Source organism: Schistocerca cancellata, chromosome 4, assembly GCF_023864275.1.
Source record: "Schistocerca cancellata isolate TAMUIC-IGC-003103 chromosome 4, iqSchCanc2.1, whole genome shotgun sequence".
Classification (NCBI taxonomy): domain Eukaryota; kingdom Metazoa; phylum Arthropoda; class Insecta; order Orthoptera; family Acrididae; genus Schistocerca; species Schistocerca cancellata.
Window position 1 is genome coordinate 468558864 of NC_064629.1, and position 20518 is coordinate 468579381.

Below are 20518 nucleotides of genomic sequence, written 5' to 3' on the forward strand. Positions count from 1 at the left end.
TCACATTCAGGCAAGCTTCTGAAACTGCTTGAAAAAATATAGTCTGGAATGTGGATTTAGTAATGATCAGTAATCAGTTATTCTACTTGGAAATGTTTTTCACATAGTGCCCATTCAATTTATAACAAGGTTTTATGTAATTTATTTCCTGGTGCTTTGGCTGTCAGACTATATCATTTCCATTCTTCCGCACAGTATTTCAATAACTGACTAAGCTAACTTGCTAAGATGCTGCAAGCAGTAATTCTACATGCGCACTTGCTTTCTGCGCTCCATTCAGACTGTGAAGGAATGTTGGCAATGTCTCACTGTTTATATCAGAATTGGCTCAGTTTTCAGATAGGGTACTCATTTCATGACCTCTTATTGATGGAGAATTTGAAGTCAGTGTGACATCAGTCTCTTATTTAGGTAATTACTTGTGTAGTTGGAGGATAGGCATGTTAAGTATCTAGATTATCTCTTACATGTATGCAATATTGAGATATGGAAATTAGTGGGATATATATTTTAGGACTTTTATATATTCTTTCTGTACTTGACGAGACCATTCCAGTGACAACTTAGTATATGTCCTGAACCAAATGGAGTTTCTTAGCAGTGAAACACTGTTCACTTGTGAGTTAAATTGTGCTGAGTATTTTATACAGGTTAGTGGATCTACTAAATATGGTTATTACAGCAATATAATTGAATAAGTACACGTAGAATAACCACTATAATGTGAACACGGTATGTAAATTCCGTAAAAGTCTGTGTACATAGCTAGGCAAAGTCCAAACAAGTAACAAGTGTCCCAAGAGCAGAGTCAACTGAGCATATACATTAACAATAACAGAAAGCAGAAGAGAGCCCTTCATTCTGGGATTAAAATAGATAAGTTGCTAGTCTGACTTGTAATGTGACGCTGTCCTTTGGCTTTGTGTGCTAAACCTCAATGTGATGTTGCTGTGGCTGTTTGAGCATACTGCTCCTTTGCGGCCAGACCCGTGCTGCTAGGTGCTGGCGTGAGCAAGTTGAATCGTAACAGGAGCGAGTCAGCATCTCGTGCAGCAAGACACAGATGCAGTAGATATGGTAACATGGTGTCTACCTCTACCATGGGCTAGGCAACTGTGAGACAGTGCACCTCTGGTGTCTCTCCCCTGCAGTGTGGGATAGTGCGTGGTACCCAGGAAAGCGGCATCCATATCACATGGGGCACTTCGACAGGGGCCTTGACAGAGCCAGAAGTTCCTTGTCAGCTGCCACCAGAGAGTAGGGCCAGAAATGATCCTGAGGGTGATGACTCTGTTGCGGGTAGAGGCCAACAGGCATGACTATGACCCCAGTTGCGGGGATCATTAACATTGGAGCTGGGTCCATGGGGATGTTCAGGGCTCAGGGGAAGGAGCAAGAACAGGAACTGGCTCGTATGGCGTCTGCTGATCATCCAACACCACAAGTTGTTGCTGAAGCTCATCCACACCCGGCCCCTGATGTTCTCGTGAAGGGCTAGAAAAATCATTGGAGGAGGATGAAGTAAGCAAGTTTGCACTTGGTGGTGGAAGCAAAAACTGAGAAATGAGCTCCAAGTATGGAGTAGGAGGAGAGGGCCTGGTTATCTGGAGGGAGGAAGGCCAGGGAGTTCAGTGCAGGGGTGGAAGAGGCAATTTCCCCACCCATTGGCAGAGTTGATCGCCAGCTTGTCCTCCATCTGTAACGTGAAGATTCTCCAACCCCACTGGCACTGGATGACCACCTGGTTCCAGTGCTTGTGGCGGCCAAAAGTGAGAGACCAGGTGGGGAACCCTGGTGCCTGTCTCTTGTGATGGAAGTGCGTGGGATGGCCAAGGTGCAGTGGGTAAAGAATGTCTCACTGGAGAGAGACTGGAGCAGCCACCCATGGCACAGCATGTTCTGTATGTATACAGTAAATTGACACCATTAACAAGAGTCAGTCTGTGGTGCAGCACAAACCAATTGTGGATGGGATCTGAAGCTGTAGCCAGAGTCTGCTCCGGCCAATCCTGCTGAATATACAGGGAGCATGGACAACTTGAAAAACTGACTGATTGTACTGGTGGAGGCTTTATGTCGTATTGACAACAAGGATCTCTTCATCAAGCAGTAACTGTAAATATTCTGACAAATACACCTCCCAACCCCCCTCCCTTCCCTGCCAGTTTTGTCATAAGTTCTTCCAGGTGGGAAATGGGGTATGTATCAACCAGGCTACAAATTCACTGTCACCTGGCGGCACAGGCCTGTCGTAATAGAAATGAGGTCACATTGTGGGTTTGAGGCTGATAAACACTGCGTAATCTGTGGCCTTGCCTAGCCATGGCAAAAAAAAAAGACTAAATATTTGTGGCGCAGGCCATCAAATTCTTGATACAGTATGAGGTTGGGCACTAAATGTATCAAATCTGTGACCATGAATCCAAACACTGTGGAAGCATCCAAACCAAACAAATTTTTGATGAAGGCACTGTCCACCACTAGGAATGTCAGTAAGCACGCCACTACATTGGATATCAGCTTCACCGTAAACAGGCCAAGAATTGGTTTGTTCATTTATTTACACGTCAAGTTCCATGGGACCAAATTGAGGAGCGAATCTCCAAGGTCATGGAACGTGTCAATACATGAAATTACAACATAAAAGTAATAACAGATAAAAATAAAATGTTTATGAACCTGAAAAAGTCATTCCATAAGTTTAAGTAAACGCAGTCAACAATTCAACAGGAATCAGCTTAATTTTTCAAGGAACACCTCAACAGAATAGAAGGAGTGACACGTGAGGAAACTCTTCAGTTTCAATTTGAAAGCGCATGGATTACTGCTATGAGTTTTGAATTCGAACCGTAGCTTGTTGAAAATGGATGCAGCAGTGTACTGCACACCTCTCTCTCTCTCTCTCTCTCTCTCTCTCTCTCTCTCTCTCTCTCTGTGTGTGTGTGTGTGTGTGTGTGTGTGTGTGTGTGTGTGTGTGCACTCGAGCACGCGCGCGCACACACACACACACACACACACACACACACACACACACAGGGTGGTCCATTGATAGTGACTGGGCCAAATATCTGACGAAATAAGCATCAAACAAAGAAACTACAAAAAGCGAAACTCATCTAGCTTGAAGGGGAAAACCAGATGGCGCTATGGTTGGCCCACTAGATGGTACTGCTGTAGGTCAAACGGATATCAACTGCTTTCCTTTTTTTTTTTTTAAATTAGGAACCCCAATTTTTTTATTACATATTTGTGTAGTACGTAAAGAAATATGAATGTTTTAGTTGGACCATTTTTTTCACTTTGTAACAGAGTCGCTGTAATAATCACAAACGTATAAGTGCATGGTATCACGTAACATTCTGCCAGTGTGCACAGTATTTGCTTTGTGATACATTACCCGTGTTAAAATGGACCGTTTACCAATTTCGGAAAAGATCGATATCGTGTTGATGTATGGCTATTGTGATCAAAATTCCCAACGGGCGTGTGCTTTGTATGCTGTTCGGTATCCTGGACGACATCATCCAAGTGTCCGGACCGTTCACCGGATAGGTGCATTATTTCAGGAAACGAAGTGTTCAGCGACATGTGAAACGTCAACGACGACCTGCAACAAATGATGATGCCCGAGTAGGTGTTTTCGTTTTAGCTGCTGTTGTGGCTAATCCGCACACCTGTTTCATTATGCGAAAATGTGAACTCCAATGTATCCCACTCTCTTGAGCATTCACTTAAGCCTCTTCTTAAGGAATGCAGTTAAAACTTGTATTCATTCAAACCATGACCATGAAGAAAATTTACTTCCTTATATATGTCAGTAGCATAAACATATGCACTGTCACATATTCTACTATTTTAAACAATCACTTAAACTGTTTTTGGCATAATGCAGGCTTTAATACTGCATGCAAGTAATTGTTATTCTAAAATAAAGCAATGTCTGTGCAATGTTATATAAATATGTTACTGTACTACTGTAATTGCATCAATTGACTTGTCCTATATTACTTGTACACTAGCTGTATAATATGTAATCAACAGGACCAAATAAATAAATAAATAAATAAATAAAAATAAATAAGTAGGAGACAAATTGCGCGAGAGTCAGGAATCTCAAAAACGTTGGTGTTGAGAATGCTACATCAACATAGATTGCACCCGTACCATATTTCTATGCACCAGGACTTGCATGACGATGACTTTGAAAGTCATGTACAGGTCTGCCACTGGGCACAAGAGAAATTATGGGACAATGAAAGATTTTTTGCATGCGTTCTATTTAGTGACGAAGCATCATTCACAGACAGTGGTAACGTAAACCGGCATAATATGCACTATTAGGCAACGGAAAATCTACGATGGCTGTGACAAGTGGAACATCAGCGACCTTGGCGGGTTAATGTATGGTGCAGCATTGTTGGAGGAAGGATAATTGACCCCCATTTTATCGATGGCAGTCTAAATGGTGCAATGTATGCTGATTTCCTACGTAATGTTCTACCGATGTTACTACAAGGTGTTTCACTGCATGACAGAATGGTGATGTACTTCCAACATGATGGATGTCTGGCACATAGCTCACATGCGGTTGAAGCGGTATTGAATAGCATATTTCATGACAGGTGGATTGGTGGTCAAAGCACCATACCATGGCCCGCACGTTCACCGGATCTGACGTCCCTGGATTTCTTTCTGTGGGGAAAGTTGGAGGATATTTGCTATCGTGATCCACCGACAACGCCTGACAACGTGCGTCATCGCATTGTCAATGCATGTGCGAACATTACGCAAGGCGAACTACTCGCTGTTGAGCGGAATGTTGTTACACATATTGCCAAATGCATTGAGGTTGACGAACATCATTTTGAGCATTTATTGCAGTAATGTGGTATTTACAGGTAGTCATGCTGTAACAGCATGCGTTCTCAGAAATGATAAGTTCACAAAAGGGAAATGTATCACATTGGAACAACCGAAATAGAATGTTCAAACGTACCTACGTTCTGTATTTTAATTTAAAAAACCTACCTGTTACCAACTGTTTGTGAGCCATATGTTTGTGACTATTACAGCACCATCTATCACAAAGCGAAAAAAGTGTTCCAACTAAAACATTCATATTTCTTTACGTACTACACGAATATGTAATAAAAAAAATGGGGGTTCCTATTTTTAAAAAATGCAGTTGATATATCCGTTTGACGTATGGCAGCACCATCTAGCGGGCCAACCATAGCGCCATCTGGTTTCCCCCTTCAAGCTAGACAAGAGGTTCGTGAACTTACACCACTTATTGTCTGAACTGCCCATTTCTGAGCCAAAAATATCCTTTTAGAATTGGAAGAGTTAGCCCAAAAAACAATACCATATCACATAAGTGAATGAAAATAAGGAAAGTAGACTATTTTTCGTGTCGAACGCTCACTCAGTCCAGATAAAGTTCGAATAGTAAAAATGGTGGCATTAAGTCTTTGAACAAGTTCCTGAAAGTGGGCTTTCCACAACAGTTTACTTTCTATCTGAACACCTAGAAATTTGAACTGTTCAGTTTCACTAATCATATATCCATTCTGTAAAATTAAAATGTCAGGTTTTGTTGAATTGTGAGTTAAAAACGAAAAACTGAGCCTTACTGTGATTTAGCGTTAGTTTATTTTCTACAAGCCATGAACTTAGATCATGAACTGCACTATTTGAAACTGAGCCAACGTTGTACACAACATCCCTCACTACCAAGCTAGTGTCATCAGCTAACAGAGATTTTTTTGAGTTAACCGCAATACTAGAGGGCACATCGTCCATATGTGACTGCCCTGCGACGGACTCTTCAGTTACCAGAATTGTTGCCATTAATTTTAGCTGACAATGCCTCATCTTCTAATTTAGTTTTACATTTTATACATGATGGTGGGTTTTAGCATTCTGTATTAGTTTTAGTGCATGTCCTTTGCCCTTTTGTGTTCTGCACGCTAATGCTTTTAGGGTGGATGTTTTAATGTGTTGCAGAGTTGCTGGCTTTTCCTTTTTATGCTCGTGGACGGCCAGCCATGGTCATCTGCTCTCTTGTTTTTACCCCTTTTACCTGTTTCTTGCTTCCCTCTGTGGTTTTGTTTAGGGCTGAGTGCACCCCACTCACCAACGGCACTCTGAAGACTGGATGGTCACCCTTCCAAGTGCTAGCCCAGCCTGACAGCGCTTAACTTCGTTTCTCTGATGAGAACCAATGTTACCACTGCAGCAAGGCTGTTAGCGGGCAGGCCAATTGGTCATATTTAATAAAAGAAAAATAAAATAGTTTGGCAGGAAGATGGCCGTGTGGAAGTTTGTCCTCAATTGCCATGTTTGTGTGGAGGGCTGGGCTGTTGCACTGCCATGACTTCTGGCTGTAAAGGGATGCTGGAACGTGTACGTCTAGTGTAGTCTAAGTAGATAGTGGCCGCATCAGCCCAGGAATTTGATGGGCCTACGGCCTGAGAAGCTTCAAATGCTTGCGCTACCTTAAGCACATTGAAGGAGGGGGTTTCAAACTGCAGTGTTGGGATGCTTGGTCATCCCTCCAAGGAAACAAGCTCCGGGCAGTAAAACCGCTCCCAACTGCTTGGACAACCTCCTCCCGACCATCTCGGCGAGAGGAGGTCCTTCTGACCAGGTTGCGGATTGGGCATTGCCGGTTTAGCCACCGATACCTGCTCTCCGGTGACCCAGCCCCGCAGTGCCCTTGTGGTCAGGCATTAACAGTGCGCCATGTTTTATTGTCGTGTCCCCGCTTTAGTCAATCTCGTGTTGTCCTGTCCCTGCCATCTACTTTACCGGATATTTTAGCTGATGACGCTCGAGCAGCTGCTCGTGTTCTGCGTTTTATAACTTTGACTGGCTTGTCCAAAGACATCTAACTTTTTTACTTATTTTATCTGCATCTTTGTCAAGCCTTTCTGACTGCAGTGTTCATTGGTGGACCTTGTCGTGAATGATGGTGTCTGTGTAAGATTCCATTGACTGAACAGTAACAAAACAACAGTTTCAACTACAACCTTGCAACCCTGCAGCCAAAGTCCAATAACATTGATGGGGCTGCTTCGTGCACTGATAAAACTCCACTCTCAGGAAAATTACATTAGTATGTTTATGATAATAGGAAGTCAGCAAATGACACATTTCCTCATATGATAGTGACAGGACCTTGAAGGGGGGCTAACTTTCATACAAAATTGTACATTTGGGAAGAGATCCATAACAGAAAGAGCACTTCAAGAGTGACAGCACCAGTTTCTTCATAAGCTGCAAAGTGTGTTGCTGTAGGCATTTCTCACACGGTCCACTGTCTACGGCAGCTTCATTGTAGGTGGTGGATAATCTGCTAAATACTGAGGCTACATTAACAGGCCTGTCGACACTCTTGTCTGACATGGCCATGTATTCCTGCTGCTGCTGCTTTCCAGCTGGTGCTGCAGTGAACTCGGAAGAACAACCTTCAAGAATGTGCAGTTTGACATTGCAACTTCGAAAAACGCATGAAAATAATAAACTGAACTTGTCATCACTTACTAGTAACACACACGTATAAGTATGCATAAAATAACTGAATCACTTTAATGAGAACACAGTTTATAAGTTCCACACAAAGTCTGTGTACATCATTAGGTAGAGTCCAAACAAGTAACATACATCCTGAGTGCTGAGTCAACAGAGCATATGAATTAACTACAACAGAATGCAGAAGAGTGTGCCCTGCTCCAGGATTATAATAAATGGGTTACTAGTCAGACTTGATAAGTGAAACTGTCTGTTAACTGCATGCACCGAACACAGCATGCTGATACTGTTGCTGTTTGATTGTACCACTAGGTGCTGGCAGGAGTGAGTTGAATAGTAACAAGATGACCCGCCGCCTCGCATCTTTATCTTCACAGTGAATAGGTGCCGGTGCAGTATATATGGTAACATGGGGTTACCACAGTTATCACGTGTTATGTCTAGCCATTACACATTCTCTATTTTCTAAACATTAATATGGTCCTTTGTCTAATAACTGGTGTGTGTGTAAGCCAGTGAAGTGAAATATTCTTTTTATTACACTGTTAACTTCACCAGAAAGCAGGCATAGACCATTGATTCTGTAAGTATTCAAGGATGTCACTCAAAAAATTTGTATGTTCTGTGTTCTGTAGGAAAATGAGTATAACATGTAGAAACAGTGTGCACACATTAAAATATTAATGTGGCTTTAAGGCCCAGCTCCCCACCAATCTGGGTGTGAAATTACTTATTACAGTCTTCCTAGTTCACTAAATCCAATCTGCTGTGTTCTTGGGTCACAGTATATGTCTGTCTCATGTTTATTTTAATGGTCTTTTGTTTTACCTAATAGACAAGCTTCTGTTAAGCACATTATATGACAGCTCTTAGGCCCAAAGGGCCGTTACATCAAAATAAATACAATATAACTGCTTTGGTATAGATCGTGGTTGTGGCGGCGGCGGTATACAAACTTCAGATTCTAATTGGTTCAGTAGCTCAGGTTCACTTAAGTCCATGGCAAGCTACATCAGTGAACCCTCCACTTGTGCAGCTGATACAGGCCTTGATTGGCAGTCAGTATTGTGAATAGATAATATAGGGAAACTTAAACCAGGGCTTCATAAACAGCTGATAGATGGCTGTTGCTGAGATGTGATTGTGTCCATGGGCAGAGCTCATTGTTGTAACACCATGGCAGATGAATAGCTACATAGGCAAGCTGGACCACGCTGGTGGCTGTATGCCCCCAGAAGTCTCATTAGAGGCTGTTGTGCCAACAGTTATTACCAGTAGAAAGGGTAACTAAAGTAACTAGAAAGATGTAGGTGTTCAACAATCTAGATAAAGAGGTAGTTGTGTCATCTATCAGTTAGGAACTTGACACATTTCTCTCTGGACAGGAGTACATAGAAGAGCTGTGGATTATGTTTAAAAGAATAATTAATCATGCATTGGATGCAGAGCGATTCATGACGAAAGGGTGGGGTCCTCCATGGTGTAAATTCACTGTAAAGGAACTTATAAAGAAACAGAGGCTGCTACACAATAGATGTAAAAAAAGGCATAAGAATATACAGGGTATTGATTGGCGATTCCATGTTGTCTTGTGCACTACGACCAGATAACAGGTATACTTGAAAAAAGAGACAGCATTGGTTGTATATTTTTTACTATCGCAAAATCGATTTTCTGTCACTGAGTGACCATCTTCAGTGCTATGTTGTATAACTTAAATTAGGATGCACTGTTGTCACTAAGCTTACGGCAATCACATAGACTCAGTGTATAACTTAAATTAGGATGCACTGTTGTCACTAAGCTTATGGCAATCACATAGACTCAATGTGATTGCCGTAAGCTTAGTGACAACAGTGCATCCTAATTTAAGTTATACAATATAGCACTGAAGATGGTCACTCAGTGACAGAAAATCGATTTTGCGATAGTAAAAAATATACGACCAATGCTGTCTCTTTTTTCAAATATACAGGGTGTTACAAAAAGGTACGGCCAAACTTTCAGGAAGCATTCCTCACACACAAATAAAGAAAAGATGTTATGGGGACATGTGTCCGGAAACGCTTAATTTCCATGTTAGAGCTCATTTTAGTTTCGTCAGTATGTACTGTACTTCCTCGATTCACTGCCAGTTGGCCCAATTGAAGGAAGGTAATGTTGACTTTGGTGCTTGTGTTAACATGCACTCATTGCTCTACAGTACTAGCATCAAGCACATCAGTGCGTAGCATCAACAGGTTAGTGTTCATCACGAACGTGGTTTTGCAGTCAGTGCAATGTTTACAATTGCGGAGTTGGCAGATGCCCATTTGATGTATGGATTAGCACGGGGCAATAGCCGTGGCGCGGAACGTTTGTATCGAGACAGATTTCCAGAACGAAGGTGTCCCGACAGGAAGACGTTCAAAGCAATTGATCGGCGTCTTAGGGAGCACGGAACATTCCAGCCTATGACTCGCGACTGGGGAGGACCTAGAATGACGAGGACACCTGCAATGGACGAGGCAATTCTTCGTGCAGTTGATGATAACCCTGATGTCAGCGTCAGAGAAGTTGCTGCTGTACAAGGTAATGTTGACCACGTCACTGTATGGAGAGTGCTACAGGAGAACCAGTTGTTTCCGTACCATGTACAGCGTGTGCAGTCACTATCAGCAGCTGATTGGCCTCCACGGGTACACTTCTGCGAATGGTTCATCCAAAAATTTGTCAATCCTCATTTCATTGCAAATGTTCTCTTTACGGATGAGGCTTCATTCCAAAGTGATCAAATTGTACATTTTCACAATCAACGTGTGGGCTGACGAGAATCCGCATGCAATTGTGGAATCACGTCATCAACACAGATTTTCTGTGAACGTTTGGGCAGGCATTGTTGGTGATGTCTTGATTGGGCTCCATGTTCTTCCACCTATGCTCAGTGGAGCACATTATCATGATTTCATACGGGATACTCTACCTGTGCTGCTAGAACATGTGCCTTTACAAGTACGACACAACATGTGGTTCATGCACGATGGAGCTCGTGCACATTTCAGTCGAAGTGTTCGTACGCTTCTCAACAACAGATTCGGTGACGGATGGATTGGTAGAGGCAGACCAATTCCATGGCCTCCACGCTCTCCTGACCTCAACCCTCTTGACTTTCATTTATGGGTGCATTTGAAAGCTCTTGTCTACACAACCCCGGTACCAAATGTAGAGACTCTTCGTGCTCGTATTGTGGACGGCTGTGATACGCCATTCTCCAGGGCTGCATCAGCGCATCAGGGATTCCACGCAACGGAGGGTGGATGCATGTATCCTCGCTAACGGAGGACATTTTGAACATTTCCTGTAACAAAGTGTTTGAAGTCACGCTGGTACGTTCTGTTGCTGTGTGTTTCCATTCCATGATTAATGTGATTTGAAGAGAAGTAATAAAATGAGCTCTAACATGGAAAGTAAGCGTTTCCGGACACATGTCCACATAACATATTTTCTTTCTTTGTGTGTGAGGAATGTTTCCTGAAAGTTTGGCCGTACCTTTTTGTAACACACTGTAGATAATAGAGAGGTGCTGAATGCAGCTTGTTTGGTTGTTAAGAGAGGAATGTGTGAAGCGATCAGTAATTACTGTAATGGAATATTATCGAAAGATGTCTCTCAAAACCCAAAGAAATTTTGGTCATTTATATAGGCTGTTAGTAGCACCAAAGTTTGCATCCATACACTGTTGGATTACATAGGAACTGAAATTTAGGGTAGCAAAGCAGAAGCAGAAATGCTGAACTCCATTTTTATGTTCCTGTACAAATGAAAACCTAAGAATATTACCCCAATTTACCTTGTGCACCACTGCACAAATGAGGAGAATGTGCAGCTGAGTTAGCCTCTTTTTGTACTATAATATATTGTAGAATCTCTTGAATAAAAGACTGTCACCAGGTCACACCCATCTTCAAACTGGGTAGCAGAAATGATCGACAAAAATCTTGTCCAGTAACTCTGACATCCATCTGTTGTGGAATCTTAGATCATATTCTGAGCTCAAATATACTGAGAGGTATCTTGAACAAAATGACCTCATCCATGCCAACCAGCATGGATTATGAAAACACCAGTTATGCGAAATCCAACTTGTACTTCTCTAACATGCATCCATGAAGCCATTGATTGAGGTAGTTGGCATGACACAGAATCGCTATACTTCCAAAGAGTATTTGACTCAGTGTTACACCTATGCTTATTGTCAAAAGTACAATGTTATGGGATATCAAGTGAAATTTGTGACTCGACAGAGAATTTCTTTGTACACTACAAGTTTATGTGGATGCTGTGTCATTGACATACATAAAATTAAGACAAGACCCAGGGAAGTGCATTTGGACCTCACTGTTACATTGTATATTAGTAGTCAAAAGACAGTGTTAATAGTAACTTCAGATTCTGCAGAATTTGCAGTTATATATAATGAAGTACCGTCAGAAAAGAGCTGCACAAATATTCATTCAGATCTTGATAAGATTTAAAATTGGTTTAATTTGATCTCCCAGCTCCCCATGCCTATTCTTTTACTGTGTGATTTTAATGCTTGTAACTCTTTATGTAGAAACTCTGAAGCCACTAACAGTGATGACTTCTTAGAGATATTGTACTAAAGTCTTGAAATTTGTATACTGAATAACAGCTCCCACACTCATTTTATTACAACACTTGGATCATTTCCAGCCATCGGTCATATGGTCTGTATATCTAATTTTTAGTAATCTAGTTAACAGAAGGTTGACCATGATCTTTGTGATACTGATCATTATATTATTGTTTTATGACCCCCACACTGATACTCAGATGGATATCCCATGTTGGATTTTTAAGAATGCTGACTGGTACACTCTCAGCATTTCCCTAACAGTGGATATGCCTCTCCATGTGTCTATTGAGGATGCCATCAGACACAAAACCACCAAGAAATAACTTGACAAACTAGCAATGCCACGTTTGTCAAAGTTCCCCTCCCCAATTGGAGGCCAGCCCCGTGTGCACATACATCACCCGGACCATTAAATGCCTCAGAAGGGTACTTCAACAATGTAAGCACCATTTGTTGAAAGACACTCTTTAAAAGTCTCTGAGCCAGAGCCTGTTTATCAAAAGGGGCTGCTGGAAAAAAGTTTCATATCCACCATTGGAACTTGTACTTACCTCCCCCCCCTCCAAACCCTTCTCTCTCTCTCTCTCTCTCTCTCTCTCTCTCTCTCTCTCATGGGCCAAACTCCAGTGTACTCATGGTCAGCACAAAGAAACTGGTATTCAGGTATGTGTAACACTGGAGTAGTGAAGGCTTAACTTAGTGTCATAACTGATCAACTGGCGTACTTCATTAGAGCATCAGATCTTGACAAGTGTTGATCATCTCGTGCACCAGGAGTTCACTGTTAGTGTGGTTTTTACCTGTCATCAGCACCCCATCAGATCCTTTTCAACCTTTTAACCCTATATTAGTTAAAAGTTAATTTCCCTGTGCGTGAAAGTAAGTTACTTAAATTCTCCTCCTTGAATCTGGAAGGACCATATGCGTTCAAGTAACTTGTGTAGTGTTTCTCCCACCAGCTGCATGGGAAAGATCTTGGAGTGCCTTTTCTTGCTGTTTAAATCTGTACAGCTCCTCAATCATTTTGCATGGATTTAGAAAATATCTTTCCAACATTAATAACCTGATACTATTGGAAGCTGTGTGTACAGCAGTATTTCCTGCATGGGCAATACCCAGTAGGCATTTACTTAGCTTTACAGCAGGCTTACAGTACTATTGGAAAGCACAAATTGATGTGTTGGCAAATGTGCCAACACCTTGTAGATAGAGGAGGCCGAAATGCACGCTATAATCTAACGCAGACGGGCGTGAGGTCAGAAACAGGATACGTTATGAATGCTATAAAGAAAAGTACGTAGCTGCGGTTATACTTAACTTTTAATCCATCATTTGTATACAGCATTCTTGATGATACAAGTGAGACTCTCTATAGAAATGGTTAATGGTGCCTTGCTAGGTCGTAGCCATGGACTTAGCTGAAGGCTATTCTAACTATCTCTCGGCAAATGAGAGAAAGGCTTCGTCAGTGTAGTCGCTAGCAAAGTCGTCGTACAACTGGGGACGAGTGCTAGTACGTCTCTCTAGACCTGCCGTGTGGTGGCGCTCGGTCTGCATTTACTGACAGTGGCGACACGCGGGTCCGACATGTACTAATGGACCGCGGCCGATTTAAAGCTACCACCTAGCAAGTGTGGTGTCTGGCGGTGACACCACACAAATCTTCACAGCTTCATGCATGAAATTTCTAGGGATGTTCTCTCTTGTGTTTTTATGAGCCTTCATAGTTCCACATTATTTTAGATACAAAGTCATGAATGCCATGTTTAATCACTTCATACAACAAAACTGCCTGTCAAGGTAATGTTTTAAGTGTGACTGTTTCGCAGTGACTATCATCAGTAACACATCCATGGTTTGAAGCCTGCAATTGTTCCATATTCATAGATGCCTTTTCAATTTTTTATCCATACTCCATCCCTGCAGCAAGCATGAAGCGTCTGAAGGTAATTAGATTGTATGAAGGCCAGACAGTGAAACACTTTTTACATTTTTGAAACAGGTTTTAAATTCTTGACAGAAAAATCCTGTCCATTCCTTTTGACCATTCTGTGAATTTGTAGTATTGTATGACTTGGAGTGAATGCATACCACTTCAAATGTTAAAATTTCTGTGAGGTTATTGAGCCTACTTTCGATCAGAAAGTTGCACGGTACCATGCCAGTGTGACTGCTGAACTTGGTTCCTCGAAGTATTTGATATTTTAAGATGAATTGTGCATAGGTCAGGGAGAGGAGACCAGTCTTGCTTGTTTCCGTTCCATAGAGCATTTGAATGATCCTGATTTCATTAAGGAAGCATTGTGTCTGACTCCACTCCATCATCATATGTGAAGGTACTGGACACGGTCCACCATGAGAAAATTAGACTTGCAACAGAGTAATTTTAGGAGTAGCTCTATTACCAGCTTCTTTGCTGAGACTGGCAAGTCACCATTTCAAATCAGGTGGTTAACTCTTTATACAGCAAAGAATATAGAAAATATACTCCATACCCCAGGTGCCTGTACACTATACTACTGCTTGGTCACCTAAGGAGTAACTTTATGGTAATTATCATCCAGCACTAAGGGCCTTAAGGATTTATTTAACAAGCTATCTGATAGGAATGGATGTGGCAACTATTGATATTTATACCAGGATGGAATAATCGCCACCTTGATTTTGTAAGCAGCTTAGATTTTTTTTTTTTTAATTTGCACATTTTTAGAAAAAAAGGTACTGTAAATGTGATTTTTAGAACTGTTTTATAATGTTGCAAATGAACATTGTCATTTTAATGTTAAAACAGGATGGATCCCTTTGTTCATCGTGGCTTTCCATGATAGTGGCGAAGGATCTGCCTACCATATCTAGGACACCCTTTTACCAGAACAACATAGAAAAGAGGTTGAATTCTGCTGGGCAAGTCGAAATTAGGGGGAAAAAGTTGATTTACTTAAGGAGGCCTGGGAGAGTGACGACATTTGCTATACAGGCAGTAATCTTAGTGTTGAATGTCCTGCACCAGTGAAATGAAGTAGTATGGTCAGAGGTGAGATAAGAGAAATTGTCAACTTTGAAACCCATTATAAATTGTTGGACTTCCACCTAAATTGAAAATTTTAGTGACTGTGTTATCTGGTTTTTCAATTAGTGTCCAGCCAGTGATGCATTTGTACTACAGTTGGTTAGTATTTCCTGTTGAAGTATTATCATCATAATAATATTTAGTACTTGGCATAGTTTTATCGCAAGTCTGAGTTTTTGTACATATGTTTGATCATATGTCTTCTATTAATTATAGTGAAATTTTAAACTTCTGCCTCTCCCAATCAGACAGTTCTCCATGAACTTATTTGTGCTAAGGACCTCGATGTTGAACATACAAAAGCTTAATCAGCAGCACCACCACCACCACCACCACCACCACCACCACGAGTAACAAGAAAGAAAAACTGCCCGTATAACCCCAAATAATTTTTTTCTTCACGGAAAAACTACGATTGATATGTTAGCCTGCTGGTATGTGTGATAACACATTTATTTGATTGACCTATTGCTGTGAGCTGTGGTGAACTCGGTACGGCATAGTGCCTATTGTCGTTGGCATGTTATTGGTTGCCAGTTCAAATCCAATCACCAGCAATTTTTTGTTATTTAGGATTTATCGTTTCTGAAATGTTCTTGAAATATCTTATGTTTGTAATGTTTGTATATTCTAGAATATTCTATACTTTTATAAATATTTACACACTCAGTCCAGGAGTTCAGTTTTGTTGTGGCTGTACATTGGTTTCAGTAAACGTGCTTTGATTTCTAAGTGTTGTACTTTACTGATGACCTTGCTTTGGGCTTTGGACTTGATTGTCTTTTCAGCATGATATTGTTATTTCACGTTTCCTCTTCCTGTTTTCCATCCTGCAAGATTTATCCACTGAAGTGCCAAAAAAACTGGTATAGGCACGGGTATTCAAATACAGAGATATGTAAACAGGCAGAATATGGTGCTGTGGTAGGCAATGCCTATATAAGATAACAAGAGTCTGATCCCCTATATTTAGATGAGTGTGAAGGAGCTCTTAATGTGGTACAGTTTTTAAAACCTACAATGATGTATTCCCATTCAGTTAAATATCAGATGAATAACACCAATACTGTGAAAATATGGAATGATGGAACATCAAGATCATTCATTGATATATACTGTCATTGTGAATAAATCTACATTAGTCTGTAATTTCTACCAAATTAATAGCCAGTTGCCAATTGCAATAATACATTGATAACTTAAATTTTGTTCTGACCTCATGGCATTTTCTATGTACTAATGTGAAATTCTTTTACAGTATGTGAAATGCCAAACCCCATTCGCCAGCCTCTAATAAAATCTAAGAAACGGAAACAGCCATTATCGCACAATACTGAATCAGGACCAGTGTATCCACCACTGATTGAATCTACATATGAGATGGGACCGATAATTGGTGAAGGGAATTTTGCCATTGTTATGCAGTGCCGAGAAAGGTATCTGATTTAACTTAGCTGTAATTCAGAAAATTGTTATCATATGTAAATTTAACTTCAAATGAATTTAGACCATAATTAAGATCTATGTTACATATTGCTAATATCACTATTCAAATAGCTTATCATCTTCATTATAGAAATACGATTTATACAAGTACTTTACCTTTCCCGGTTTGTGGCTTGCAGGACAACTATTATTTCTGTACAAATAAAAAATGAAAGTGTTTTCTGTAAACACAGTTCAATTTTGTTCAAGTTTGTTAATCTTCCAGTAATATTCATGAGATTATACAGAAAAACTGTACAGCTTGTACCCAAAAGTATTTGCCACTTACACTGTTCTTTTTGTGTGTTGTATTCCTAGCAACCTCTTAACAATTTTATTATTTTCATAAGAAAACTTATTCACTTTATTCCAGATAATATTTGGCGTTTGCTTCAATTTTAGCCATGTAATCCAGTTATTTTGTTATTGAATAATTGATATATGTTGATATTTAACATATTTGATCTCTCTTTGTTTTATGTCATTATCCTTGTAGTTTGTGAAGTGAGCTAATAACAGTAGTTTAAATAAGTACAAAGAAATGTGTGATGTAATGTTTGGTAGCTAATTTTTGAGTAAACTGAACATATGGCTGTTAAAAGAAACATTGGATGGGTAAAATATGTGCACATGTTAAAGCAGTGAATAATAAGGGTAACTATAATAACAGGGACAGCTGCCAGATTCTGGCAAACTATCCCCAACAATAGCACTTCACAACCAAAGTTTGTGTTTAAACAAACCATACTCAGAACTTCATGCTCATGTCCACACATATAAAGTATGAAATGAGGGAATTCATCTAGTAACTAGAAAAAAGGGAGTGGGGTCTGGGAGGGGTAGCAGGAGGAGGAAATGACCTTAAACAGAGTTAAATACTGGAAGCAGAAGGGCAAAAAGGTGCTTGATGAGGTAGTTAAGATCGTTCATGAAATTTTGGTGTCGGATAACTTGAAAGTTGATAAGAGTCCATTCTCTGCAATCGGCCTATAATACAAGTGACTTCTACTTTTTTTTAACTAAAGAAGGAATCAAAGTAAATCTTTTTTCACATTATTTATTGATTCTTGGAAAACATTGAATTTTTTTTTAAGTCACCATTAAGCCCTCAAAATGTGAGGAGTTAAAGTTGCTCTGGTCAAAATGAGGTGTATCTGTGATGGAAGTCCTGCAGTCTGCAGATCTTATCTGAAATAAAAAACACACAATTTGCTTAACATATAAAATACTTTGTGTGGATCAGAAGCACAGTTCCTTTTCTTTTTTTTTTTTTTTTTTTTTCTTCCAAGTTTATTGAAATAATAAAATGGCAGGTGTATCAAACAAAGATGTAGTTTTGTTGTGTGTTTTTGGTCACATTTTTTGCAATAATTAATGAAAAAATTAGCCTATTACTCCTTGTAAACAAGCCCTAAGAGTAATTCACCCAAATTTCAGAAAGATATCTTTATTAGAGAGCCCATAATCCATTCTGTTATCCTAGATATGGCGTATTTTGAGCTGAACATGCATCAGAGCAGTGTATGTATACACAATTTTGTGTGTAACCCACAGTTGAGGCCCAGTTATCCTGTGCTTTCCAGTATGGGTTGTTTTGTATTATAACACTTAAAGATATCTCAGATTGTGCACAATATTGCATTTTATGATGTCAATCTATCAAAATCACCCATTAATGGTGTAGGGAAACACAGACCCCATAGTGGAAAATATTTCATTTTCCCCTCTAACTGTATTGCTTCAAAAATATGAGAATTAGAATGAGATTCAGCAATGCACCTTTTGTTACTGTGTGATAACACTCATATTTGTAGCAAAAACTTTTGTGTTGCTTACTTAGTTGCTTCCTCTTTTGTATGCCGGTATAAGTTGCCAAAGATTGCTACAAAATAAAACAGTGGATCAAATAGAAGTGCTCCCTTATGAATTCTCTTACCTTGCCATGTTCCTTCCCAACTATTCAGTCGTTGCCTGGGAGTGGTTTACCATTTTATGTTCAATTATCTATTTTAATAGAAACTTCTTCATTTAATGAAGCTCTGTGACTAATTACTCTTCATGAATTTTGAGAAGTTCCACAACGTATATTTCCTAATAACTATATGTTATTGCTGAAGTAAAATATACTGTAGTTGTGCTGTCCTGCATAAGTTCATAGCCACCAAGTGACAACAACCCAGGTTGCTTGTATTGCTCTTGGATGTCCAGCCAGGTTCAGTTGTTGTTGAAACAAATGAAAGAAATGTATCTTTTGCTCATCTTCAAGTGACACCTGCAGACTAAGCATCTTTGGCATGTCATGCTGCTTCTTCTTCTTCTTCTTCTTCCTGTTATCGCTAGCCACTTCTTCCCTTGCTGCCCAACCACATGCAGCATCTGGTAGAGTATTGCAGGGGACTCGGGATCACAGAATGCTGGGCACAAACTTGGTCCATAAGTGCTTCTACAGTCGCTATATGGCATGATGGCATGGAGGCCACTCTTGCCCAGTGTTATGAGTACAGTTCACATAGTGCTGAGCTCCACACTTTACTCAGAGTGAAGCCACTGTCCCTATCAATCAGACTGTTGGCCTCTCGTACTCCAATAGACTCCTTCAACACACTATTGAAAAATATTTATTTAACACTTCCATTTGTTCATATTTTATTCAGTCCCCAGTAGCTGTATAGTTTTATGCAACTGTGAGTTTGGCATATCTGCTGTTTTTCTGACACCTTCGTTAGACTAAGTGCCCAGTCTGCCCAATTTATGCGGTATTACATTTACATTGAATATGGAAGATGGCCAGTTTACGAGATCCCAAATCACAATAGTGCCTTCTAGTGCTCATGTTTTTGGAAGTGGGTGTTAAACACATTTAATGTTATGCTGAGTCAAGATTTGGCCAATTTTATTCAATATTTTACTGGCATATGGCAAGTGTGCCATTGTCTCATTTTCAACATTGCATTCTGTTTGTTAGGCCCCACCCTCTGCCTGGAGGTACATTGGATTTGTGTTTCATTATGTATGTTTTTCTTGAATACATCCTGAAGGTGTTTGAGCTTTGTTGGTAAACTTTCTTTTTTGTCGGATATTGCATGAGCCTTGGGGGGCAAGTGTACATAGAACACACTCACACTATGAAAGATGATGGCAGCTGCAAGTGTATTAATACAAATCTGTGTGTGTGAAAGGGGGAGGGGGGGTTCTGTACACTCTGTGTCCCATAATGCCATCCACTTTGTGCTTGATCAGGATATCCAAAAAGAGAAATTTGTCATTCTCTTACTGGAAGTTCAGATGTTGGATGAACTCTTGAAATACTTCACACCTTTGTGGCCACACAACAGATGTCTCATCGACATACCTGAAGAAACTTGGGGGGTTCAGTGCAACTTCTTTCAGACCTTCCCCTTCAAAATCCTCCATGAAGAAGTTTGTCGGTACCTGTTATAGAGAGCACCCGTGGTGATGTCATCCACTTGTTCATAATAGCCACCATTTGAGAGAGAGAGAATGTAGATGTGTGGACAGGTTTGAAGAGGTTAATCATTATGGGGCTGAACTTACCCCAGATAAGCTTGAAGGGATCAGAACATGGCACCCTGGCGAAGAGTGAGACTGTGTCAGAGGTATCAGTCAGATCCTGATTACAGAAGTGTAGTTCTTGCAACCATTGAATGAAGTGTACTGAGTTTCTTATGTGGTGCTGACATTTACTGACAAAGGCACTTAATACTGCTATTACAGCTTTTGCCAGCTGATATGTAGGTGTGCCTTTGTTGCCATGGAGCAGTAAAAACTGTTGA

General features: G+C 40.4%; 1 protein-coding gene across 1 annotated transcript in view; it reads left to right on the forward strand.

The window, feature by feature from the left end:
• The window catches only part of LOC126185020 (serine/threonine-protein kinase GL21140), a 221129-nt gene that overhangs the window by 101289 nt on the left and 99322 nt on the right, over positions 1–20518 (forward strand). Inside the window, exon 6 of the mRNA XM_049927744.1 lies at positions 16498–16675. Coding sequence (XP_049783701.1) covers positions 16498–16675 — 178 coding nt within the window. The remainder of the gene's footprint in view (positions 1–16497; positions 16676–20518) is intronic.